This window comes from Halichoerus grypus, chromosome 6 (assembly GCF_964656455.1).
Source record: "Halichoerus grypus chromosome 6, mHalGry1.hap1.1, whole genome shotgun sequence".
In the NCBI taxonomy this organism is placed as follows: domain Eukaryota; kingdom Metazoa; phylum Chordata; class Mammalia; order Carnivora; family Phocidae; genus Halichoerus; species Halichoerus grypus.
Window position 1 is genome coordinate 57,460,723 of NC_135717.1, and position 26,274 is coordinate 57,486,996.

A 26,274-nucleotide genomic window follows, 5' to 3' on the forward strand; every position below is an offset into this window, starting at 1 on the left:
CCAACTGAGGTCAAATCTCGAAGGTAGGATCTTCTGTAACTGTAAAAGCTTATGTGGCAATCTTGGTATATACCATGAGGGTTAAGAACCACTGCTCTAAACTGAATTGTCCCCAGAATCTTGCCCTTAGGATTTTCAAGGTCTCCTTTTTGGCGGAATCCCAAGTAGTGACAATTCCCAAAGCATAACTGTAGGAGTTGAAATAGAATAGTGACCCAACTTCATAGCCTACAGTGCTAACCACAGAAGCAGGTCAGTGGATTCTCAGCTGAGCAGTGACATGTGCAGAAAGGTCCAAGCATGTGGGAGAAGGAGGATGTATTACTACAGAAAATCCTGTCCCGCTGCTGAATCAGTTCCCCGCAGGCTGACTGGGTGACACCGCTGTCTCGTCTGTCTGGTCACCGTTGTATCCCCAGGAGGGTGCCCATCACAACAAAGGGGGCAGCACAAGGGGATTTTTGGGGGGGGGTGGAATTATTTTCTTGACTGTGGTTACAGGTAGAGAATTCTATGAATTGGTCCAAATTCATGGAGAACTATACCCCAGAGAGAATGAATTCTAAAGTATATAGATAAACACAAATTTCTTTGCAAAAGCCAGGGTCCCTTCCCACACGTTACCAAATGCCCTGCTCTTCAATTGGTAAGCACTCTAAACTGTTTTAGCTGTATCTTTTGGTTATTTACTGCTTGCCTCTAAATAACGTGCAATCTTGATTTGCTACTTGAATTTTCAGTATTAGGCATTATCTGTTGCCTTCCTACCTCGCAGAATATGTAGCTCTCATGCATATTCTCTTCCTGTCTCTCCCATCCTGCACCCATCTCCGCCTTCAGTCTCCCAACAGTTAAATCCTAATTTCAGCTGGCTCCGTTTCTTAGGATGTATTGTGACTCTGTGGATAATATTCAAATGAGCCATACTATACGCCATAATGACTTTGTCCTCTGTGTTTTCCATGAGATAAGTAATTTTACTTTTTACGCTCGCTTAACTTCCTCTGTGTTTGGCATTAATTCAGCCTTGAACTCCCCAGCTGTCTGAACCTCCTCATGGTAATATTGAAATGCACCCTGTCGTCACTCAGTGTTGTCTTCTTGAACCTCCGGGAGCGTTCTGGCCATCTCTAGTCTGGACGGTTTCTCTCTTTGATGGGTGCACATTTGTCATTCCGGGACATCCTTCACCATTATTCTTGGGATTCCTTTCACTTTCCTCTTGGGTCGGAGCCCCTTTTCCTTAGATCCGTTGATGTAGGGTTTTACTCTGTCATTTCAGTTTAACAGCATCCTCCAACAGTTTCCTATAAAAGTACATAACTTTTTGAGGCCCTGAATGTCTAAAAGTATCTTTCATCAACCCTCCCATTTCATTGAGAGTTAAAACGGCTAGAGAATTCTGGCTGAAATAATTTCCCTTTAGGATTTTGAAAAAACTCTGCCCCATTCTCTTCTGGCTTCCAATGTTGAGAAGTACAGAACACTTCCATTTCTGACCCTCAGTGTGGGACCTGTCTTTCTTCTTTGTCTTCCGTGTCATGAAATTTGTAAGAGTACATCCTGGTAATAGAACTCTCAATCTCTGTGCTGGACCTTGTCGATTCGGAAAATCAAGATTCTTAATTCTGGATTTTTTTTTTTTTTTTTAAGTTTCTCTGCTTTCTTTACTCTTTTTTCTGGAGTTCTTATTATTTGGAAGTTGAAACTCCTGTGTGATTCTCTCATTTGTATAGCTTTTCTTCTGTGTTCTTTCTCTTTGCCTTGTTTGTTTGACCCTTCTGAGTTTAACTTTTATGTCCCAGCTCTCTTCTTTTGAATTTTTCTTTCTACTGTCATTTCTAATTGCCAAAAACTCATTCTGACTTTTTAAATAGAAATTTGAGGCGCCTGGGTGGCTCAGATGGTTAAGTGTCTGCCTTCGGCTCAGGTCATGTTCTCCAGGTCCTGGGATCGAGCCCCACGTCCAGCTCCCGGCTCAGTAGGGAGTCTGTTTCTCCCTCTCCCTCTGCCCTTTCCCCAGCTTGTGCTTTCTCTCTCTCTCTCAAATGAATAAATAAAATCTTTAAGCAAATAAATAAATAGAAATTTGTTACAGTTTCACAGATATAATAATTTCTTAGCTTTCACGTTTGAATACAGCTGACCCTTGAAAAACAGGGCTTTGAACTATGTGGCTCCACTTCTAGGAGGATTTTTTTTTTTTTTTTCCAATAAATACGTTGGAAAATTGGGGGGAGGACTGTGACGATCTGGAAGAATTAAGAAAAACCTAGGTATAGTTGTAAGAATACAACATATAATATATGTCACATACAGAACATCTGTTAATAGACTGTTGAGGTGATTGGTAAGGCTCCCAGTCGACAGTAGGCTACTAGTAGTTAAGCCAAAAGCTCTGTGTGGATTTTGGACAGCATAGGATGTCAGCGCCTCTGACCCCCACGTCGTTGCAGGAGTCAGCTGTATTGTTCACTTACTGACTTCCGTTTGTTTGGGCTCTCATATAAGAGGTTTTCCCTAAGATGCTCAGTGAACACTGTGGTGCTCCAATTTAAGAATGGGACATCACATAGTCACTTGGAAATTCCGTGCTCATAGATGGAGCTTGTCAGCTTTGTGCTTCCCTATAGGACAACCTCACTGGACCATGTCCATAGGAAACCTCCAGTGTTACTGTTTTGGAGTCTTTTTCCCTTTGGCAGTCAGATGTCCCAGGGAAAAAGCGCTTCCATTCTGACCCCTGGAGGATGGAAGCCTGGCTATCAAAATTCTCAGATGGGGAAGAGGCTGGGGGCTCACCATTTAGAATCCTTTCTTTTCCATCTAGTGTCCCTGTCCTCACTCTGCCTGGGGTCTCCTGGTCACAGGCCCTGCATGTTATTGTCTGTAGAGAATAAACCAGCAATCTTCTATCACACAGGGAAAGGAGCATCACCTGGCAACTTCATGTAACAGAGGGGAGGTGGAGGGCTCTAACTCTGAAACAGACTTTTCACCAAACCTTCTGTTTTTAGTCTCCCTTTTACCGTTGTCTTCAAGGGTATTGTGAGGCTTCTATTTTACCCCACGGCTTTTTCTATTACTTGTATATTTGGCTCTCTCTGGTCTAAGTCCTTTTACTGTTTCCAGCTTCCAGATTGTCGTGCTGTCATTTCTACCATACCTAAAATGACCCCCTAACTCCTTACTACCTGGCACAACACTGTCTTCTCCACAACAGCCATCTTGAGCTTTAGTTAATTTTACCAGTTAATTTTCTTGTTTATTGCCCATCTCTTCCACTAGACTGTTAGCTCTCTGAGGAAAGATCATGTCTGTCTTGTTCTTACTCTTACTTGTTCTTTGTGCTTATCATAGCACCACACTTCTGGTGCAGGGGCTAAGAAACCAGATTTTCCGGAGTCTGGGTTCAAATCCCTGCTCCACCTTTTAGAAATACATAGCCTTGGATAAATAACCTACTTTGGCTCATTTTCTTCATCAGCAAAAGTGGGATTAGAAGAAGCCTCTCTGCTAGAATTTTGGGGATAATTCAGGGAGGTAATCCAGCTTACAGTGCTTAGTACTTGGTAAGCAAATGATAAATGCCAAGTAAGGAGGTACGGGGTAAGCAAAAATCAATGATTTGGTGCCCTAACATCTTTTCATTTGAAAATACTGTTCACTATGTATTTCAAACTTAGGTGAGTCTGGGGAATGTACTTCTACCCCCTTATATTCAATTAATAACCTCAGGGTCTTGTGTTACTTTTCCCCCAACAGGATATCCATCACAAGGGTCACGGCTGACATCTCGCTCGCCAAGCGCTCAGTGTTAAACAATCCCAGCAAGCATGCCATAATAGAAAGATCCAACACAAGGTCAAGCTTAGGTAAGTCTGTGCAGTAGACTGGGGCTTAGGCTATTTAAACTTTTCTCTCCCGAGGTTGCCAATGAGAAGCTCTAACTAGATGGTTAATTCCATGTGTCACAGAGCAGAGAAGAAATGGACCCACGTTGCCAGTGGCTAGTGCTACAGTTTTAGTAATTTCATGCTATGGAAAGATTTGTTATGATAGTTTCGAGTTAAATATTCCACTGGCTGTCAGCATTAATGTTTTGGTTGTGGTGTTTTGTTTTGTTTTGACTAATGTGAGCTGCTGTGTACACACTAAAAATTCCTGGCTTTGCATTGGTGTTACCATGAGCAAGCTCATGGACCTCTGTAGTGCCTCCTTTCCTCATCTAGGCAACAACAACAGGAGAGAGAGATATTAACTACTCCCTACCATTATTGTAAGGATTAAACACAGTTGTTCTCCATCAAGGATAGCTATTATCCAAAGACCCTTAGTAACGGAATTTTATCAGTGATTATGTCATATTCAGGATAGTGTGTGTAAGGGGAGGGGTGGGTGTTGAGATAAAAGATATAGATGTAGGAGTCAGTGGTTGAGGAGTCTGGGAAGAAAAAGCAGGCCAAGGGGTAGAGAGTAAGCTGAGAAGAGTGTGATTTTACATGGGGAAGACAGGAGCCTCTTTGAGGAAATGACATTTTAGCAGAATGATTTGTTGTGAATTCTTTAGCCTTACAGCTACCTGCGAAAAGACTGTTTTGGGCAGAGGGAACTGAAGGTGCAAAGGCCCTGTGGCAGGAATGTGTGTGATATGTTTAAGGGATAGTGAGGAAGCCAGTGTAACAGATGTGGAATGGCCAGGGGGCGGGAGGTCAGAGAGATGGTGCCTGATCATGTAGGACTCTATAGGGCTTTTATCGTGGATGTTGGTAGAAAGGTGTAGGAAAGCAGACCATATGACACGACAGGACTTGTGTTTTAGAAGGATCGCTGACAGCATTGTGGAGAAGAAAATGGAACGGGGCAAGAGCCAACTCAGGGAAAAACTCAGATTCTGTTGAAGCAGATTCAGGGAGAAATAATGTACTCTGTGCAGAAACTAATAAAACTGGTGCCTTTAGGAGAATCCCTATAGCAGTGGGGTGGAGATGGGGCAAGAGTTGGACAGGGAGGTCATTTTGTAGGCTGTCATCATCACTCAAGGTAGAGGTTAAGAGAGGACTGAAATAAGACAGTGGCACAGGGGATGAGTAGAATGAAAGGAATCCAGAGATAAGAGAGTCCGGTATGGGCAATCTATGGAACATGAAGAAGCCAACTCCAGCATGATCTCTAAGGTTTTGCTTTCAGGAGCTGGGTCACTGATGGTGTTATTCTGGGGAGAAGGGATTCAGGATGAGGAGCTAGAGGGAGTGGCCTGAATTGGGGATAAGGAAAATGACGGCCGCATTTGTGCACACGTTGAATTTGCATCCAAATACCCAGCAGGCAATCACTTGTACGTACAGACCTGGAACTCGGCACAGAGGACGGGGCTTCAGATGCAGTCAGTTCTCAATATTCACAGTAGTTACGTTCTATAAAGTCTCCGTGAACACTGTACTAGCAAATACGGAGTCTGCTCCCAGGGAAACACAGGGGTAGGTTCCTCTGTAAGTATGAGGATTTTTATTTTTTATGGCAGCACTAGGAAATAAGTCATGATGGGGCGCCTGGGTGGCTCAGTCGTTAAGCGTCTGCCTTCGGCTCAGGTCATGATCCCAGGGTCCTGGGATCGAGCCCCACATCAGGCTCCCTGCTCGGCGGGGAGCCTGCTCCTCCCTCTCCCACTCCCCCTGCTTGTGTTCCCTCTCTCGCTGTGTCTCTCTCTGTCAAATAAATAAAATCTTTAAAAAAAAAAAAAAAAAAAAGGAAATAAGTCATGATAACAGACAGGAGAATGGTCAGCTGATACCTCTTCTGTGTCACTACAACATGTTGAGTAACAAGTTATGCTTGTTATGTGGATTCTATTGTATAGGAAACATGTTTATGATCTAACAGTACAAAACTGATGCTTGAACACTCCAGGAATGTACGTATATGTGGATATGCTATACCTTAAGATTCTTCTATATTTAGTTGAGGTTAAATTTGAGAAGATCTACCTCAAATCTAATAGAGGAGATCAATTTCAGCATTTATCTCTTTTACAAAAGGATGAAAGATCCAGTAGAGTGAAGATATAATTTGATAGGTAAAAATTTGCTTTAGACAACTTCTGTTACATAAACAAAAGCATAGTATGTTGCCTTTGGAGTTTATTATGCTGATGGACCTCTGTATGATAGGAAGGAAAAGAAAACCCTGAAAAATCTGAAGACTTAAGTACATCTTCTTTGCTGTTTTGGGGTGGTATAGGACTTCTCTGCACGGACACATGGCTTTATTTATACTCATAAGACTCATACAAGTTCTAACCTTTTGTCCCCGTTGCATCACAATTTATCTACATTAGCTATTCAAACGTAGGGAATGCAAACAAAGAACATTACACTCTTAGAAATAAAAATATTATTTGAATGTAAATAGTTATGGGTGTGGGTACCCAGTTATTTGCCAATTCCAAGTCCAAACTTTTATTTTTTTTTTAAAGATTTTTATTTATTATTGAGAGAGAGAGAGAATGATAGCATGATTAGGGAAGAGGGTCAGAGGGAGAAGCAGACTCCCCGCTGAGCAGGGAGCCCGACGTGGGACTCGATCCCAGGACTCCAGGATCATGCGAAGGCAGTAGCTTAACCAGCTGAGCCACCCAGGCGCCCAAGTCCAAACTTTTAAAAGTAATATATTTAGATAATGATATTATTGCTTTCTAAGAGGAGTCACCTTGGTGTTTCTTCAAACTGCCCAACTTCTTCAAAAGTATGGTTTGGTTTTACCCCAAGCACTTTCCCAGAGACAAATCAATTTAGGGAAAGATGGGTACATCTTTGCACACGTTTGTACACAGAGATGTGAATATAGTGCCTGTGTGTACCACATAAGAGCAAAAACTGTGTGCTAAAGGTGGGAAAATATTGAGCAAATACCCAAGAGTTAAGGAAGCAAAGGCAGATTTAGCTGCGCACATGGCAACAGTTGCAGCTGATGGCATGCAAGGGGTAAGGAAAGGCATTTACTTTGTGTATTAGCAACACAGGTGGATAGATAACAATGTTTCCAACCTGGTAAATATTTTAACCCAATTGAAGAGCTCGCTTAGACCATTTATTTTGCCACTTATTCTTGTGATGGAAAAGTTCCCCTTAACTGTAGTGCTGACACATGAACCAACACATATGATAAAATTCTATACAGCTAAATAGACATACGTACAGGGGGTACAGGAAAACTGGAGAAGTCTGAGTAGGATTGGTGGATCACGGTAACATTTTGGTTGTGATACTGCACAATAGTTTTGCAAGAGGTTTCCATTGGGGAAGACTGGGTAAAGGGTACAAGGGAGCTCTGTGTTTTTCTTACAACTGCGTGTGAATTTATAATTATCTCAATAAAAGTTTCAACTAAGCAAAGCTCATCACTTACGTTATAGCACCACAGACTTTAGAACTGGGGTGACAAACCTGAGAGCATTCAGTTCAGTGGTTCTTGAAGTGTGTTCTCCAGATCAACAGCGTCAACATCATGGGACATTAGTTAGGAATGACAGTTCTCAGACCCAAACCTGACCTACTGAATCAGAAACTCTAGAGGTGGGGCCCTATAGTCTGTTTGAACAAGCCCGCCAGGTGATTCTACTGTATATGCCAAAATGGGAGGACTACCAACTTCCTTCAAGCCTGTCACTGTACAGTAAAGAATCTGAGAACCAGGGGCGCCTGCGTAGCTCAGTTGGTTAAGCGTCTGCCTTCGGCTCAGGTCATGATCCCGGGGTCCTGGGATCGAGCCCCGCGTCGGGCTCCCTGTTCAGCAGGTAGTCTACTTCTCCCTCTTCCCCTCCCCCTACTCATGTGTGCATTCTCTCTCTCTCTTAAAAAAAATCTTTTTTAAAAAAATCTGAGAACCACAGGAAATGAATAGCTCTGTGTAGTTTTATACTAAGGTATAAAACCAAGACTGGACCCTTGGGGATCTTGACTAGCAGTCCAGATTTTTTTTCCATTGAGCAGTGCCATGTGGCAGTGACGCTTGATTGCATTTACTTGACCATCTGCCCCCTCTTAGGAAGAATGGAGAGTGAAGGGCTGATGACAGAAGGCTATAAAATTAGCCTTGCAGATGAACATGGAATTTATGTGACTAGTTGATCTTTTGAATCTAATTTCTTTCCTCCTTTTGATCTCTTACCATTATAGCTGTCTCGAGAAATTAGTACACTCTTTGTTCCACAACACGGCATTGATGGCCCAGCTCTAGCAATCTCTCTACCCAAGGGGAGTAGTTCACTTTGTCTACATATATTTTGGTAGTCAAATTCGTTATTTAATTGACTCATTCTTTCAACAGAATTTGAGTGCCAACTTTGTACCAGGCACTGTATTGTAAGGGAAGGAATAGAACTAATAATGTATTGTTCTCTCGGTTCACTGCCTGTTGGGAACATTTTCAATCCTGTCATTGAAATTCAGCGGGATAATTGTTAATAGAGGTAGGTACAAAGCACTACAGTTGACCCCTGAATGATGGGGGTTAGAGGCACCAACCCCCACATGGAAAATCCAGGTATAACTTTTGACTCCCCAAAAACTGAACTACGAATAGCCTACTGCTGACCCTAAGCCTTACTGATAACATGAACAGTTGATTAGCACATATTTTGTATGTTAGATGTACTATATACTGTATACTGTATTCTTAGAATAAAGTAAGCTAGAGAAAAAACTGTTACGGAAATCCTAAGAGAAACATTGATGGTGCTGTATTGTACTTATTGAAAAGATCTGCATATAAGGGACCCGCACAGTTCAAACCCATGTTGCTCAAGGGTCAGCGGTACTTGACATCTATTACTTACTATGGGCCAGACACTGTAATAGATGGTTTGCATGTTGGTTCATTTAATTCTCATTTCCATTTTCCAGAAAAGAATACTGAGGCTCCAAGAAGTTAAGTATGTTTCCCAAGGATCACATAGCTCTATGAAGTAATGAAGACTATTTCTGCCCCAAGCCACTTTGGTGCCAGGGAGTTAGGAGCACAGGGGCAGAACTTACTGGGCTTGGGGAAAGGAAAAGGTGCTTAGAGAAGGCTTTAGAGATTTCCTTTTTTTGGGACAAAGAAGGCACTTGTCAGAATTAGAGTTTTGTGCTTAGTGATTATGCAAATGGCATTGCAGTTATCATTCAATAACTGATACTAGAATGATATCATAGTTTTATTATTAACTGACCACTTAGATTTCCTATAACACAATGAAAGTAACAATCTCCTCACTCTGTTTTTACAAGTATTGTTCAGTTACAGAAACTTCTACAGAAGTTAACTTTCTCTTTCTTGTCTTGGAGAAAACATTATGATTGTTCCTGAGTATTGCTTTTCAATGTCAGATATAAAGCACTGACAAAAATGTTATTCATTTTACCAGTGCCAGTTTTAACTCCGTGGGTATGAGGGACTGTAGGATGTGGACAGATGAGTAAGGCCTGCCCATCTTCATGATGCGGAGTGTGCATCCTTTCACTGGGTAGGACGATATTGATGGAATAAATTGACTTTAAGACTGCTTTTCACTTTCAGGAAAGAATGCTAAGGAAGTCTTTGGCCATTTGTTTTTTGAAATAAATTCTGAGCATGATGGACTCTAAGGAAAATCTCTAGTACAGATACATTTCTCACCTCTCTCCCTTTTTTATTGAAGTGTAATTAACATACAGTGTTATACTGGTTTCAGGTGTATAGTATAATGATTCAGCAGTTCTATACATTTCTCAGTGCTCATCAAGATATGTGTACTCTTAATCCCCTTTATCTTTTTCACCCCCTCCTCCGCCCCTCTCCCCTCTGGCAACCACCAGTTCTGTGTATTTATAAGTCTTTTTTTGGGGGGTAGGGGGCTCTTTCTTTGCTCCTTTCTTTTCCACATAAATGAAATCATAAGCTATTTGTCTTTCTCTGACTTAATCCGCTTAGTGTTATATCCTCTAGGTCCATCCATGTTGTTGCAAATGGCAAGATCTCATTTTTTATGGCTGAGTAATAGTCCATTACTTATAGATGTACCACATCTTTGTTATCCATTCATCTATCATTGGACATTTGGGTTGCTTCCATATTTTGGCTATTGTAAATAATGCTGCAATAAACACAGAGATGCATGTATCTTTTCAAGTTAGTGTTTTTGTTTTCTTTGGGTAAATACCCAGTAGTGAAATTACTGGATCACGGGGGTAATTTTATTTTTAATTTTTTGAGGAAAAACTCATACTATTCTCTACAAAGGTGGTACCAATATGTGTTCCCACCAATAGCACACAATGATTCCTTTTTCTCCATGTCCTCACCAATACTTGTTATTTCTTGTCTTTTTGATACTAGTTTTTCTAATAAGTATGAAGTAATATGTCATTGGTGGCTTTGATTTGCATTTCCCTGATGATTACTGATGTTGAATATCTCTTCATGTGTCTGTTAGCTACGTGTATGTTTTCTTTGGAAAAATGTCTATTCAGACCTTCTTGCCCATTTTTTAAATCCGATGGCTTTCTTGCTATTCAGTTTTATGAGTTCTATATTTTGAATATCAAACATGTGATTTGCAAATATTTTCTCCTATTTGGTAGGCTGCGTTTTCATTTTGTTGATAGTTTCTTTTGCTGTGCAGAAGCTTTTTAGTTTAAGGTAGTCTCATTTGTTGATTTTGGCTTTAGTTGTGTTTCCTTTTGGTGTCAAATCCAAAAAATCATCAACAAAACTGATGTTAAGGAGCTTACTATCTATGTTTTCTTCTAGGAGTTTTATGGTTTCAGGTCTTACATTTAAGTCTTTAATCCATTTGAGCTGATTTTGTATATGGTGTAAGACAGTGGTCCCATTTCATTCTTTTGCATGTGGCTGTCCAGTCCCAAGAGACTATACTTTCCCCACTGTATGTTCTTGGCTCCTTGGTCATAAATTGACCATCTATGTGTGGGTTTATTTCTGGGCTCTCTATTCTGTTCCATTGATTTATGTGTCTGTTTTTATGCCAATACCGCAGTTTTACTATAGTATCATAATATAGTTTGAAATCAGGAAGCATGATGCTTTGTTGTTCTCACTCAAGATTAAGTTGGTCTTGACAAAATGGGAGAAGACATTTTCAAATGACATATCAGATAAAGGGCTAGTATCCAAAAATCTATAAAGAATTTATCAAACTCAACACCCAAAGAATAATCCAATCAAGAAATGAGCAGAAGACATGAACAGATATTTCTCCAAAGAAGACGTCCAAATGGCCAACAGACACATGAAAAGTTGATCAACATCGCTCAGCATCAGGGAAATACAAATCAAAACCTCAATGAGTTACCACCTCACAGCAGTCAGAATGGCTAAAATTAACAAATCAGGAAATGACAGATGTTGGCAAGGATGCAGAGAAAGGGGAACCCTCCTACACTGTTGGTGGGAATGCAAGCTGATGCAGCCACTCTGGAAAACAGTATGGAGGTTCCTCAAAGAGTTGAAAATAGAGCTACCCTATGACCCAGCAATTGCACTGCTGGGTATTTACCCCAAAGATACAAATGTAGTGATCTGAAGGGGCACCTGCACCCCAATGTTTATAGCAGCAATGTCCACAATAGCCAAACTATGGAAAGAGCCAAGATGTCCATCAACAGATGAATGGTTAAAGCAGATGTGGTATATATATACACAATGGAGTATTATGCAGCCATCAAAACAATGAAATCTTGCCATTTGCAACGATGTGGATGGAACTAGAGGGTATTATGCTAAGCGAAATAAGTCAATCAGAAAGACAATTATCATATGATCTCACTGATATGAGGAATTTGAGACACAAGACAGAGGATCATAGGGGAAGGGAGGGAAAAATGAAACAAGACGAAACCAGAGAGGGAGACAAACCATGAGACTCTTAATCTCAGGAAACAAACTGAGCATTGCTGGAGTGGAGGGGGGTGGGAGCGATGGGGTGGCTGGGTGATGGACATTGGGGAGGGTATGTGCTATGGTGAGCAATGTGATGAATCACAGACCTGTACCCCTGAGATAAGTAATATATAATCTAAAAAAAAAAAAAAAAAAAAAAAAGAAAAAGATTAAGTTGGCTTGTCAGGGTCTTTTGTGGTTCCACACAAATTTTAGGATTGTTCTATTTCCATGAAAAAGTCATTTGAATTTTGATAGGGATTGCACTGAATCTGTAGATTGCTTTGGGTAGTAGGGAAATTTTAACAATATTCTTCAAGTCCATAAGCACAGAATCTCCATTTATTTGTATTTTCTTGAGTTTTATCATCACTGTCTTGTAGTTCTCAGTGTGCAGGTCTTTTCCCCTCTTGGTTGCATTTAATCTTAGGCATGTTCTTCTTTTTGATGCAATTGTAAATGGGATTGTTTTCTTACTCATTTTGATAGTTTATTTTTAGTATGTAGAAACACAATGTAGGTTTATATACTGATTTTGTGTCTTGCAACTTTACTGGATTTATTTATTCTAACAGGTTTTGGTGGAGTCTTCAGGGTTTATAATAATGTTATCTGCAAATAGTGACAGATTTACCTCTTCCTTTCCGATTTGGAGGTCCTTTGTTTTTTGCCTAATTGCTCTGGCTACGACTTCCAATACTATGTTGAATAAAAGTGGCAAGAGTGGGTATCCTTGTCTTGTTTCTGATCTCCAAGAGAAAGCTTTCAGCCTCACCACTGAGTAGGATGTTAGCTGTGGGCTGATCAAATTTCATTATGCTTACAATAATATTTAGATTGGAACTTGATTGTTGGGGGTCAGTGGCCATGAAGACAATGGTTGGGGACAAAGCCACACAAGGTGATAAATGAAATAAAAATTTAAAGGTCAACAGAGAATATCTGAATAATATTAGTAATATTTTAGAACACTATTATGAAAAAAATCAGAATATACCATTTTTATTTTTAGAAGTGTTTTTAAAGGAAATTCAAATATATAAGGAAGTAAAAATATAACCTCAGGTATTTGTCACCCACTTTCAACATTCATGGCCAGTCTTGTTTCATTTCCAGCAACCCCCCCATTCTCCCCCCAGCTGTCTCTGGATTATTTTGAAGCAAATCCTAGACCATATGATTTTATCTGTAAATATTTCAGTATGTGTTTTTAAAGATTAGGGACTCTATTTAAACTACAATGCCATTATCATATATTAACAATACATCCCTAGTATCATTAGATATCTATTTAGCCATGTATCATTTCCCAATTGTAAAATGTAATTATATATATATATATCATTTTATTCATTTATATATTATAAATATATTTTTGAATCAGGATGCAAAATCCATAGTGATTGGTTCATAGGTTCGTAAGTTTCTTAATCTGTAATTTTCCATATGTCTTTTTTTTTTTTCCCTCTTATAATTTCTTGCTTGAAGAGACTGGGTCACTTATCCATAGGGTTTCCAGAGTCCGAAATTTTCTAACTGCATTATACTCGTGTAGTTTATGTAATTGTCTATTCTTTGTGTTTCTTGTCAACTGGTAGATCCAGAAACTTAATCAGCTTGTTTTTGGTCTTTCTTTCAGCAAGACTGTCATAAGCAGCATGTAACCAAATATTATCTTAAAGCTAGTACTGTAAATGGTTTAAGCCCAGATTTTAAAGACATCCAGGTAAATAAAAGGACTCTAGTCATAACATACTGTGAGGCAGAGGATTAGTGACTTGTCTTTTCTGCAACAATATACTAGTTGAAATTATCTCCAGCAATCTTCTGCATGGGTCTAAATGCGTAAGAGGAATTAAAAGGTATTCTGTAGGTCTAGGAGCCTCCTAGAATCTGCCCTTCATGATTGTAGAGGACACTACAAGCTACACGTTAGGCCTTTATAGATCTGTGCTGCCAGGACAGTTGCTTCTGGCTACCTCACTTTTATTTAAGTTTAAAATTCGAGCTTCTCATTCACACTAACTACGGTTCAAGTGCTCAGCAGCCACCTGTGCCTAGCAGCTATCATACTGGATGGCACTGATACAGACTATTTCCATCATCACAGAACATTCTATTGGACAGTCCTATTTTAGAATATAGAGGGATCACAGAGTGGATAGACTGAAATTTTCTTGGTGTTCAAGCATATTTTTAGTTAAGTTTTCTATGAATCTTATAGTGTGGATTTCTATAGTGCTGCCTCTAATGGATAACTACCCTTTTAAAATATGAATACTGCAGGACCATTCGTCTGTTGGCAGAAACTATGAGAAGTGTGTTTTTGGACAAGTTTGTTACAGATACTATTAACGTCCCTCCTATTTTATGTTGGATTTCACCTTGCTAATAAACATATCTAGGTTATCATATCCAGAAAGCATACCAATAGGTGACAGTATAAACACAGATTAAGCTGATGCAGTGAAAAGAAACATGGTGATAGTTGCTATGGTAACATGGTCAGAAACAGACACGTTAAAGATATCCTTAAGTTTCTATTTTACAGTGTCTTTATGAAATGATTTTACAGAGTGAAGTTTTATAGCACGAAGAGTGTTATACTGGAAGCAAATTTTAGAGCTGGCTGAGAGACAAATTCCCTCAATTCTAAAGGTTCTGTGGAGAGCCAGCTCTTTCCAAAGGATACCTTTTATCACCTCGATTGCCTGTAAACATGAACCTATTGGCTGCCCTACTTCCCTTCTTGTTGAAGAAACAGTGTACCATTTTTATTTCAATTTGGTTTAAAAATACTTTAATTGAACTCTGCTTAACCTTTTACAGCGGAAGTTCAGAGTGAAATCGAAAGGATTTTTGAACTTGCAAGAACATTGCAACTGGTAGTCCTTGATGCGGATACTATTAATCATCCAGCTCAACTCAGTAAAACTTCTTTGGCCCCTATTATAGTATATGTAAAGATTTCTTCTCCTAAGGTAAGTAGGGTTGTTATTTGCTCTCTAATCAAACCTAACTACAATTGTATATGTTTTGCTTTACAGTTATAACAAGCTATATCTCCATCCATCATAAAGAGTTTGATGAGACAGGGTAGTCAAGTCTTTAAGATTCAAGTAAGCAAGCATGATTATTAGTTTCATGGCTTAGAACAGCAATTCCCAAAGTGTGGTCCGTGGTTTCCTGGGGGAAGGTTCTGAGAAACTTCTAGAGAGTCCATGAAGTCAAAATTATTTCCATAATAATACTAAGACATCATTCTCCTTTTTCACTGTTTTGACATTTGCACTGAGGGTGCAAAAGCAGTGGTGGGTAAAACTGCTAGTGTCCATGAATGGAGACAGTGCTCCCAGTTAAAAACACCACCACCATCCAGTTTCACTGACACATGTCCTGAAAAAGTAGTAACGTTTATTAATGTTACTAAATTTTGACTCTTAAATACAAGGCTTTTCAATATTCTGTGTAATGAAACTTGAATAGCTGAAGCACTTACTTTTACCAGTTAGCTTGAGGACATTCAGTGACTATTCAAGTTATAAACTCAAGGAGCCTCTTTTTTTTACCATTTTTATTTGAAAGAACTGACATGCTGTGTTTATTAAGACTTAGTTATTTGGCAGATATTCTCCCATTTGTCACCAGTGATAAAACTCAAGCATTCAAACGAAAATTAAAATTTCAGAAAATTTGTATCCACCTAAGAGCGTTGCTTTAATATTGTATAAGAAGTGTGTCAACATTTGGAAGATCTGAAGAATTCAATGAACCATTATTTCTCAAATGATCAATGAATGATGTTACAAATCACGCACGGTAAAATTTCAAATTTCAAGATAAACCGATGCAATGAAATTTAACAGTAAGAAAAGTTCATTGATAGGGTTTAAGCTTTCACATGGCAACTAGTCTTTAAGAAACTACCACTTGTTGAGTTTAGTGTAATATCAAAGAACAATGTATCCACAGTTCCTGAAAAGGCTACTACAGTACTCCTCCTTTTCTGAATTACCCATCTGTGGAAGGGTGGATTTCTTCACATTATTTCAACCAAAACAAGACACTGTAGCAGGTTAAATGTAAATGTAGCTAGGAGACTTTGGTTTTTTTATGAAGCCAAGCATATTAGAGAAATTTGCAAAAAAATGTAGATATTTTTTACAAAAATAAGTAATTTGTTAAAATTTAACAGGTTTATCATTCATTTTTAAATGAATATTTAAAAATGTTTTCAATTGTAGTTTCTACTATGGTAAACATTATACTTCACATAAACAAAAGCTCTTGGGGTTTTCAATTTTTTTAAACATAAAGGAGTCATGAGACAAGTTTGGTAACTGCTAGCTTTGAAAAAAGGTAAGAGTCAGAATAAGCTCCATGCTAGTTATCTTCTTTAAAGTCTTTTTAAAGCTTGCAACTGAGATTTATACATTTTATAGCTCAATCTATTGTAAACCACTTGGGCTATATGTAAAAAGGCCCTAGAGTGAATAACAAACTTTGTTCTTTACCCAAGTGCAGATATTCTTCTTGTTAAATCTTATCTTTCACAGGTTTTACAAAGGTTAATAAAATCTCGAGGGAAATCTCAAGCTAAACACCTCAATGTCCAGATGGTAGCAGCTGATAAACTGGCTCAGTGTCCTCCAGTAAGTCATCTCTGTATACAGTATACTCCACCCTGGCATTATATTTAGAAAGCAAGCGGGCAATAACCAGACAGGTAAACAGATGTCGGGGGAGAGAATTCTCCCCACTTAGCCATGGTCTTCATTCCCAAAAGTGAACTGCCCTACCTCCTCCCATGAGCATTTGTCTAGATCATGGCTTACAAAAAGCTCCAGTGCATTCGGTGGTGACCTCGCTTTAATATCTAATACGTATCCTAAATGAAACAAGATTATGTTTTCAAAATTTGGTTTATAAAATGGATCTGTTTGGGATTTATTATTTGCTTCTAATAGTTCCAGTTCTTAATAACTGAGAAATTGATTTGAGACCATGTGAAAAAAAAATTTTTTTTTCTAAACAATCAAGTTACCTAGCTTCTGATACCTGAACACATTCCTCCTCCTGATCCCTGCTTTATATATCATGCTTTGGGAGTATAGAACACCTCTAAGTTTTTGTTTTGATATGCAGATGTATCAGAAGCTATAAGAATTATGATTTATTTTGAAGTTTGGACCCTGTCAAATTATCAGTGGTTTCAGCTTTCTTCTGCCAAATTTCATGTCCTAATCTTGCCTCAGTAATTTCCAAGATTAAGTTTTTCATTCATAGTCTCTATGTCAAACCCAGGCCTCTTACTGTCCAGATTATGTATTTTTTTACCTCTCTTTTTGATCCTGTCCTAAACAACTATCATTATACCCTTCACTTTTTGGGCATTGCTATTGGTTAAGCATCTAGGGTTGTGAGCAATGATCTGAAGTAGACAGATGCAATCTGACTCAACAGGACATTCAGCCAGTCTGAAAAGGAGAAAGCAGAAGCACATGAGCCCCTTCCTTTTGTGAGTGTGGGTGAGAGCAGGCTGGTGTAAGTGTGTCATCGGAAATGTTTGCTGCTGCAGGAACTGTTTGACGTGATCCTGGACGAGAACCAGCTCGAGGATGCTTGTGAGCACCTTGCCGACTATCTGGAGGCGTACTGGAAGGCCACCCACCCTCCCAGCAGCCATCTCCCCAACCCTCTCCTTAGTCGTACGTTAGCCACTTCAACTCTGCCCAGTAGCCCCACTCAAGCCTCTAATTCACAGGTAAGAGGGGCTCTTTCTTAAGCCTTAACTTGGCTGCCTTAGGTCACCTGGCTGGGATCCAAGCCCAGTTACCCAGCACAGTGCCTGTTACATTGAGTCATTTACTGTCTTCAGTGTGAGTTGTGTACCCATAAGAAAAACTGTATAAATAATACACTACAAACATATATAAACTCCCTAATTACATGTCCTGTAAGACAAGGGTAGTACTTTTCTACACTGTCAGTAGGACAACCATGGGATCAGACTGCCTGGGTTCAAATCCCAGCTCCACCTCTTATTGGGTGTATAAGGTTGGAGAAGTTGCTTACCTGCCCTTTGCCTCAGGAAGACAACCTGTCTCCCAGGGCTGCTGCATTACTGAGTTAGTTAATACAGAAGACTAAGTGCTATATGTAAGCATCTGATATTTTATTTCTTCCCCCTTAATCCTTAAGCAAAGCCAACATCTTTAATCTTCCCACAAGTATTCACGTAGAAGTAGTGAAATGTACACTTGCGTGTAGAGAAACCTTAGGGACGTGTATCTGATTTGAAACCCCAGGAGAACATATAAAAGGATGCCCTCCCCCCCTTCATTTATTCATAAGGAAAAAAAAAAGTCTGGTATAAAAATGCCACCGGATGTTATCAAAAGAATTAAGTAACTGAGTTAGGTTAGATTTCATTTTCGAAACTCACAAGGGAATAACCCTGAAAGGGCAGCCTTGCTCTCATGACATGTTAGTTCTTTACACACTGACCTTGGTTGATGCCTGTGTTTGCTCCCTTCCCCGCCAGGCTTGTCACGGCGATCAGAGGACTGAGCGCTCCGCTCCTGCCCGGGCTGCCTCCCACGCTGAAGATGAACCCTGCCCGGAACCCGTCAAGAAGCCCCAGCACCGGTCCTCCTCCGCCCAGCACCACAGCCATCGCAGTGGGACGAGTCGAGGCCTCTCCAGGCAGGAGACATTTGACTCAGAAACCCAGGAGAGTCGAGACTCTGCCTATGCGGAGCCGAAGGAAGATTATTCCCACGAACACGTGGACCACTATGCCCCCCACCGAGACCATAACCACCGAGATGAGCCCCACGGGAGCAGTGAGCACAGACACAGGGAGTCTCGGCACCGTTCCAGGGACCTGGATCGAGAGCAGGACCACAATGAGTGCAACAAGCAACGGAGCCGGCATAAATCCAAGGATCACTATTGTGACAAGGACGGAGAAGGCATCTCCAAAAAACGGAACGAGGCTGGGGAGTGGAACAGGGATGTTTACATCCGCCAGTGACTTTTGCCCGTTTGTGTTTCTTTTTTTTTAAGTCTTGTATACCACCACCCTCAGACTCAATCTTTGGGGTCTACATTGCAGTCGTATGTGATCTGTCCTGTATACTTTATCATGCTGTTGCTCTTCAAGCAACAGCAATACAGAGAGTATTAATATACTTTTTTTTCTTTTGTAAGTGCTACATAAATTTGCCTGGTATGGCTGCAGACCTCCGGTTGTATACTGGACTTTTCAAAAACTGTTTGGGATCGCTGCCACTTGAACAAAATCTGTTGCCATCCAGGTGGCATTAGTATTTTAAGAAACATAGTTGATGTTTTCAAAAATGTAGTTAATGTATCCAGCAAGCCAGAATTGGCCCAGGTAAAAAGTGGAATTTCTTGATGCTCCAGATTTTTAATATGTAGGCACCTGATTTGCATATTCATTTAACCATGGACCACTGTCTCTTGCTTGTACCTCTGGCTGACTAAATTTGGGGACAGATTCAGTCTTGCCTTACACAAAGGGGATCATAAAGTTAGAATCTATTTTCTATGTACTAGTACTGTGTACTGTATAGTTTGTAAATGTTATTTCTGCAAACACCTTCTTATGATAATTATATATATAATATATATATACATATATATATATATATCAGTTTGATCACACTATTTTAGAGTCTTAATGCCAAGTCAGCAGATTTGCTTTATGAATTACAGGGACTAGAAATGCCCACCTTCAGGAAATTTGTAATATCGTCTAGACACCTATCCCCATTCTAGTAGAAAGTCTGTACATACTGTAAATATGTGTGATTGCCTGACTTGAAAAGGTTTGATTTCTGAATGTTTTACCATCCTTGTAAGTTTATAATTTTGACCATAAATTATGGTATAAATATAACCAAACTCCAAAGGTTGTTCTAATCCATGCAGTTCACACTGATTGTGACACACACATTCTTAGTAGCTAGTGTCTTATGTCACTGCACTGGAGTTTACGAGCCGGACCTCCGTATGCAAGTGTGTCTGTGTGTACGAGTGTGTAAGAGTGACTGAGATGGAGCTGAGTGCTCAAGACTCGAGACCGATATACTTAGAATTCTACCCACCTGGCTTTGTATTTAATTGTGCTACGTGTTGCTTTGAGAATCCATTGAGCAGTCAGGGAATGTGAGGAAGCTTGCTGCCAAAGGTGACTAGGAAGGCATTCATCCGCTGGCTCCTTGTTTTTGCTCCTAGAGAGGAGAAATACAGGCAACTTTTAACTGTGAGTGTTTCACTGGAAATGTACAATCTTTGTGTGTTTGAGTATTTGTTTTAGTAAGAAATGTTTACACAGCTTGTAGAATTATTTCGTGGGAAAATAAATTTTTCTAACTTCTCCCACCTCCTCCTTTTCTAACCTTGCCTATGGTTCCTGCTGTTTATCTCCCTTCAGTTTCCCCCTTCATTCCATTCCCTGCCGCCAACTCCCAACAGTTTCGCTGTCCATCAAAACCTAGAAGTGCTTCTTATAACCAAAGTTTCTGCTCTTCAGAAGTAATCAGGGCAAAATGAGGTGACTTGAAGTGAACAAAATGTTAATATCTTCCTCCATTAGACATCTACTCTGAAGGGGAACCCAGAAGATAACTACTCTCCATGCCTCAATGAAAGCACCGTAAGCAGCTCACAGTGTGGTTGTCACGCTAAAGGCTAAAACCACCTTCTCCTTGTCACTATGTGTACATTTTGTCCAGTCATGACTGGACAGGTAAGACAGTATTAGGTGTGCAAGTACCCAGCACCTGAAGTTTGTCCCTGGAAAATGCCGAGCTATAATTGCCTAACTTCGGATCTGTACATTATGAAATTATTTTGTTAAATAAGTTCATCTATTTTTGTTTTGCTTCTTTGATTATTCCAGGTTCTTGCCAAAAATTCTGGGACCTTTCTAAGTAAAACTGTTTCACATTTAACTCCTTATTTCCCTTCCCCTGCAAGAAAACTCAGTTTTAAAAACGAGTTACATTTGAAGGGTTTTATCAGCTAATAGAAGGAACATTTTCCTCAGAATTAATCTTTTTGTTAATTAGCTCTGTACTGTTGACAAATTTATTTATTGAATATAAAAACAGTAGTCATAATATATACATTTTTGATGTAAAATATTCGTATCATTGGGAAACCATATTCCAGTTAAAGTTAACTTGTATAAAATATTTCTGAAAACTTGCATCCCAATTAATGACTTTGGGATATTTAAAACTCTTGAAGTATAACTGGTATTTATCTTACTTGCTGCTACCACTAATCCCTTTCAAAGAGTCATGCTAACAGATTCCAGTTTTAAAACTTTTTACCTGGAGTCTTAATTTTTCACTTTACTGTGAAACATACTAGTCCAAATCAGAGTATTCTTCGAAAAACTATTGCAGGATTTGACTCTGAGCATCTGTACGTGAAAACTGTATAGCAGGCATATGTGTGAACAGTGTGTACTCAATTTGTAAATGAAGAAATAATCCCAAGGGCAATGGGAGATTTTACTGACTTGTGGAATGTAAAATTAGTCTTTTCACTCAGCAAAGGCTTAACCTTAACCTACTCAGTTGTAGAATCATGATCTTTGTAGTCAACCTAGAAAATGCTGGAAATGGAACTGTTCTTAATAGTTCTGTGTTTTATTGTCAAACCCACTTCAGTTTTTCCTATGCTCTTTCTCTACTGCTCATTTAAGTTACTGTTACAAAAAGGTGCTGCTAAATATAGGATGTCTTAGTCATATTGTACTTTGGGACAATGCCACATTTTTAACATGGTCTGCTATGCATTCCTGTTAAACATTCACTGTCAGCTACACTGAACTGTTCAACAAATCTGGTTTAAAGTCATTCATATAAAACAAATAAAGAGCTGGCTTTCTGCACTGTTTATTAGTAGTAGTATTAATTGCCATTTTAGGAATGATTCTTATAGTTGAGAATATGTCAAATTTTCAACAACACTTCTCACGGTGGAGCATCTTTCTTAAGGGCAATGCTAATCCCTAAGGTTACTTTAGTGATTTCCCATTATGTCTGATAAAATGCTAGTTTACAGAAGGTAAAGATCTTTTAAAATAGGAGCCGAGTAAGCTTTCTCCCACCTTAATTCACTATGTGTGGCAATTCTTGATTCAGATTTTTTTTTTATTCTTCCTTCATAAAATGAAGATCCATCTTGATGACAAATTTAAATCCTCACCCTTATCCCCCACTTTGCTCAATGATACAATGCTGCTAGTCTTGGATACTCTCATCTTATTAGTAATATATCAAGTCACATAGAGAAAATAGGTAACTAGATGATTCTAGGCCAGTTATTTAATTCTGGCTATATTATATTTGTACGTCACCTTACTATTTAAAGTAAAATGTGGCACAGGGTTTTGAAGTAAAATGTACTCACTGTTAAGTTGAAATTTTTTTTTGTTTGTTTCACAGAAATATCTATGTTAACCCTGAAATATGTTAAGAGAGAATATATTCTTTTCCTCCACATTTCCCAGATTTTTTTCCCTTTTTATTCTACTTTTTCTTAACTTTGTGTCCCTTAAGATTGTGTCTTATTTTCCAATTTGCCCCATTTTTGGAAGGAATGAAACCCACTGAAAAGGTCTTTGTCAAAGCCAACATTTTTGAAATTATTCTTTGTCCTCCTGTTCTTAATATGCAAATATTTTTCTTTTGTTTTGCCTGCATCGCTTGTATTTTGCTATTTGTCAGTATCAATCAACAGTTTACACGTCTACTGCTTGTCTCCCTGTCTACGATTTTCAACTGAGCACGTAAGGCTTGGCAGAGAGCATGAGAAGACGTGCATTTTTTAAAACAAAGTTTGGAGAAATGTGCAGAGCCCTAGAAACGGAATTACATAGGTCAACAGTGCTTCTCTTTAGTCCAAGAACATCTACTGGATAAAAAGGCAGAATGAGGGACATAAAGAAGTCAGTCACATAGTTGAATCTTTTGGAGCGTGAAATATCTTGTCCCTCTTTCAATAAGCATGTATTGATGATCTGCTCTAAAGCAGTGAGAGAAAAGACAGGGTTCCTGCCTCCAACACTTTCTGGGGCCTGGGGGGAGGGAGGGGTAAGGAGCATGCCTATTAAACTAAGAGTGAGTGTGTTCAGTGCCATGAGGGCAGCAGAAGTGGTTCCTAGGGGGTGTATGGAAAGACAAATGCCTAAGCCAACCTCCGCGAAGGTTGTTCAAGAAAGCCTTCTTCAAAGAAGAGGCCTGCTAAATATCTTACCTGATCCAAGAGACCTTGCCATCTTGATGGACACAACAGTCAGGAGAAATTCCTAATAGAAACCTTGGAGAAAAAAAAAAGAAACTATTAGGCAATTGTTCCCAACTGTCTACCTTATTTATATACCCGAGGCTGAGAAACTCGGGGGTGATCCAAATGAAAGTTAAAACATTTAAATGTATTTAACACTATATGAGACAGCCTTTAAACTGGGCTGGGTATTGAGTATTTTAACATGTCTTATCTAAAAAGCGGTAGGATGAAGCAAGCCTAAGGTTATAATTTTTAATAAAAGCAGTCACATGTTGGCCACTAACAGTGGGATGTTTGGTCACTTTTGCAGTTAACGGGATGTTTGTGTTTTTTGTTGGATTCTAGATTTTGATTATGAAGTGGTCTTTTCTTGTTGTGATCTACTATATTCACAGTTGCTTTGTCTGATGTTGGTGTTCAGTGAATTTGTTTATGTTCAAGAGAACACCAAGGTGTAAGTGCCAAGCCAGTTCCCAGCTACCAGAAGCTGGTTTTTTCCATCTCCCCAGTCATATCACATTAACTTGTATAATAGGTGTTCCGATGGATGATGAAAGGTACCCAAATTGTGGAATATTCTCATAATTTTAATGTACAGAGTGAAGAAAATATTTGTTTTGGGTTTTTAAAAGCATGAAAAAAAGTAAACTTGGTAAAGGCACACTACCATTTAGGAGAGATCTAGACTTCATTTGAAAGAGTTGATTTAAGGGGCACCTGGATGGCTCAGTTGGTTAAGCATCTAACTCCTGGTTTCAAGCTCAGGGTCGTGAGATCGAGCCCAGTGTCGTGCTCTGGACTCAGCACGAAGTCTGCTTGAGATTCTCTCTCCCTCTCCCTTAGCCCCTCTCACTCACGCTCTCTCTCTCTCTCAAATAAATCAATAAATCTTAAAAAAAAAAAAAAAAGTTGATTTATCAAATAGTAAACGGAAAAACTCTGATAAAATGCTCAACTCAGTTATGGGTACATGGAAAACAGAGTTCCCATACCCTGAATTCTTAGGGAACTACTTTAGGAACTCAAGAACATTTTTTACCAAATTAAATATTGCTCATTTTATTCCTTTGTTACAATCACACATTTTAACATTAAAAATGACTTACATTATTTACACATTAAAACACAAAACCCCAAATGAAAATATGCTCCAGATATCCGCAGGCACCTCCTTTTCCTTTTACTGTGCTAAATCCTTAAGAAAAAAATTATTTAAAAAACACAGAATATAATCTCATACCACCCCCAACTACTTCCTCCATGAAGTAGAGTCTCTTGGTCAAATCTCTTGGTCCCTGGTCCAACTGCTGACAGTCTTTTCTGCTTCCTTAGCAACTATGCCATCCATCACCAGACCCGACAACAGCTGGGTAAAAAAAAAAAAAAAAAACAAAAACAACCATACAGCAAACGTTTGGAATTTTCATTTCTAAGGATCCTTCTATGTGCTTTTGCATTTTATGAATTTTGCAATAAAAAACCCTATACAATCCTTATTTGCCAGCCAAATCATGTCTTCTATTCTGGCATCTCTGAGAGAATCAATGTCAGTGTCCCGTAATGGCACGACAGATGGATCAAATCGCTGCAGCTGTTTCAATTGTTCCAGTGAGAGGCCAGCTCCCATCATTCCTTCTCCTCCAATCTGTGGTTCCTGTTCGGAGAAAATGAGAAGATGTGAACATCCTATCATTGGTAAGTGTGCCTGCATACAATTTAAGTTAAAAGACAAAACTGAGGTATAAGTACCACCAATTCCAAAAATAGACAAATGGTATCTCTGTGGAATGACATGCAGTTTTTCTGGGTAGTAATATATGGTCATCTGATGACTGAGTATCTATTATGACCCATATGCTCATCAAAAACTGCAGCTTTACATTTTTGCTGTGTGATCTTAAGTAACTTTACCTAACTCTGTTTCCTCATCTATAAAACAGATAAAATACTTAGTTCTAAGACTTTATTTAATAAGGTGGTAGTCTGCCTGGCATATAGTGGTCACTCGGTTAAGTGGATCATTTTTATCAATAACAGCAATAAAAGAAAATTCAGCTTTATTATCACACTCCCCAAAGCTGACGGCAGTTCCTCAGGCACCTAAAGGTGACTTTCTCTGACCCATATCAACTGGATGATAAAAAATTCCTATTGTTGTTTTTGAATGTACTAGAACAAATATTAGAGATAAACTAAGGCTGCGTCAATTAGTTTAGAATACAGAATCATAAGGAATTGAGTGATATGTGTGAACCACGACTGCACAAGATCCATAATCCTAAATCAAGTCAACACTGCATAATTGTTACGTTTAATACTTATGTATTATTAACCTACTGTTTATTAATCCATGGGGGGGATTTCTATCTCTTTCAGCTATAATTGAATGTATATGCATATATTGAGTGTATATGCATATGTACACACACACACACATAAAATTCAAGTGAATTCTGAAGTCTTCCTTTCCTCTACAATGCAATTACCTTCCTTTCTGAGTCTAGAAACCATCTCTGGATTGCTTTTTATTCATATATTCCAATTAACTAGAATTCTGTACAGGAGGGTACTGAAGTTAGATGTTCAATGTATCTAACTGAATGTGAGCATTATTACAGATTTACACTTCATCCCAAACATCATGGGTTAAAAATATAGTCATACTTTTGACAAAAACCGAGACAGGTGAAATAAAGTATAAGAAAGCTTTTTAAATGTTAGATATTTTATGTCAGAAGCCATAAAGAAGCAATATTACTGAACCATTTGTCCCCCCCTTGGCTAGCCCTGATGTGACTTGCGAAAAAATGGTGAACATACTCCATACCAGCACAATCTAGGAGTAGGAGGGGAAAAGAACCAACAACTTTTTAGAAAAAAAAGTTCTGAGTAACATAAACAAGAGCCACAAGTGAAAGAAGTATGTAACACAGGGACACCTGGGCTCTGTGGCATTTTAACACAACGGCAAGGAACGAAAACAGAGAAAAACTTCGTTAGGATGTGGAAATTCTCTCCGGACAG

At 39.0% G+C, this 26,274-nt stretch overlaps 2 protein-coding genes across 9 annotated transcripts in view; one reads left to right on the forward strand and one right to left on the reverse strand.

Annotated features, from left to right (window-relative positions):
• The window catches only part of CACNB2 (calcium voltage-gated channel auxiliary subunit beta 2), a 377,418-nt gene extending 357,870 nt beyond the window's left edge, over positions 1-19,548 (forward strand). For all 7 annotated transcript variants that reach the window (XM_078075192.1, XM_078075194.1, XM_078075197.1 and 4 more), the window contains 5 exons: positions 3,766-3,875; positions 14,749-14,900; positions 16,476-16,571; positions 17,498-17,683; positions 18,464-19,548. In XM_078075192.1, coding sequence (XP_077931318.1) covers positions 3,766-3,875; positions 14,749-14,900; positions 16,476-16,571; positions 17,498-17,683; positions 18,464-18,955 — 1,036 coding nt within the window. In that variant the 3' untranslated portion in view covers positions 18,956-19,548. The remainder of the gene's footprint in view (positions 1-3,765; positions 3,876-14,748; positions 14,901-16,475; positions 16,572-17,497; positions 17,684-18,463) is intronic.
• Positions 19,549-23,217: 3,669 nt separating this feature from the next.
• NSUN6 (NOP2/Sun RNA methyltransferase 6) overlaps positions 23,218-26,274 on the reverse strand; it is a 55,858-nt gene continuing 52,801 nt past the window's right edge. The window contains exons 11-12 of one of the 2 annotated variants that reach the window (XR_004922798.2): positions 24,491-24,904; positions 23,218-23,280 (exon numbers count right to left, since the gene is read on the reverse strand). Coding sequence is in view for 1 of the 2 variants with exons in the window: in XM_036109801.2 (XP_035965694.2) it covers positions 24,692-24,904 (213 nt within the window). In the remaining variant the exon portion in view is untranslated. Of the gene's footprint in view, positions 23,281-24,281; positions 24,905-26,274 lie in introns of those variants that run through there. The other variant, XM_036109801.2, reaches the window with a different exon arrangement.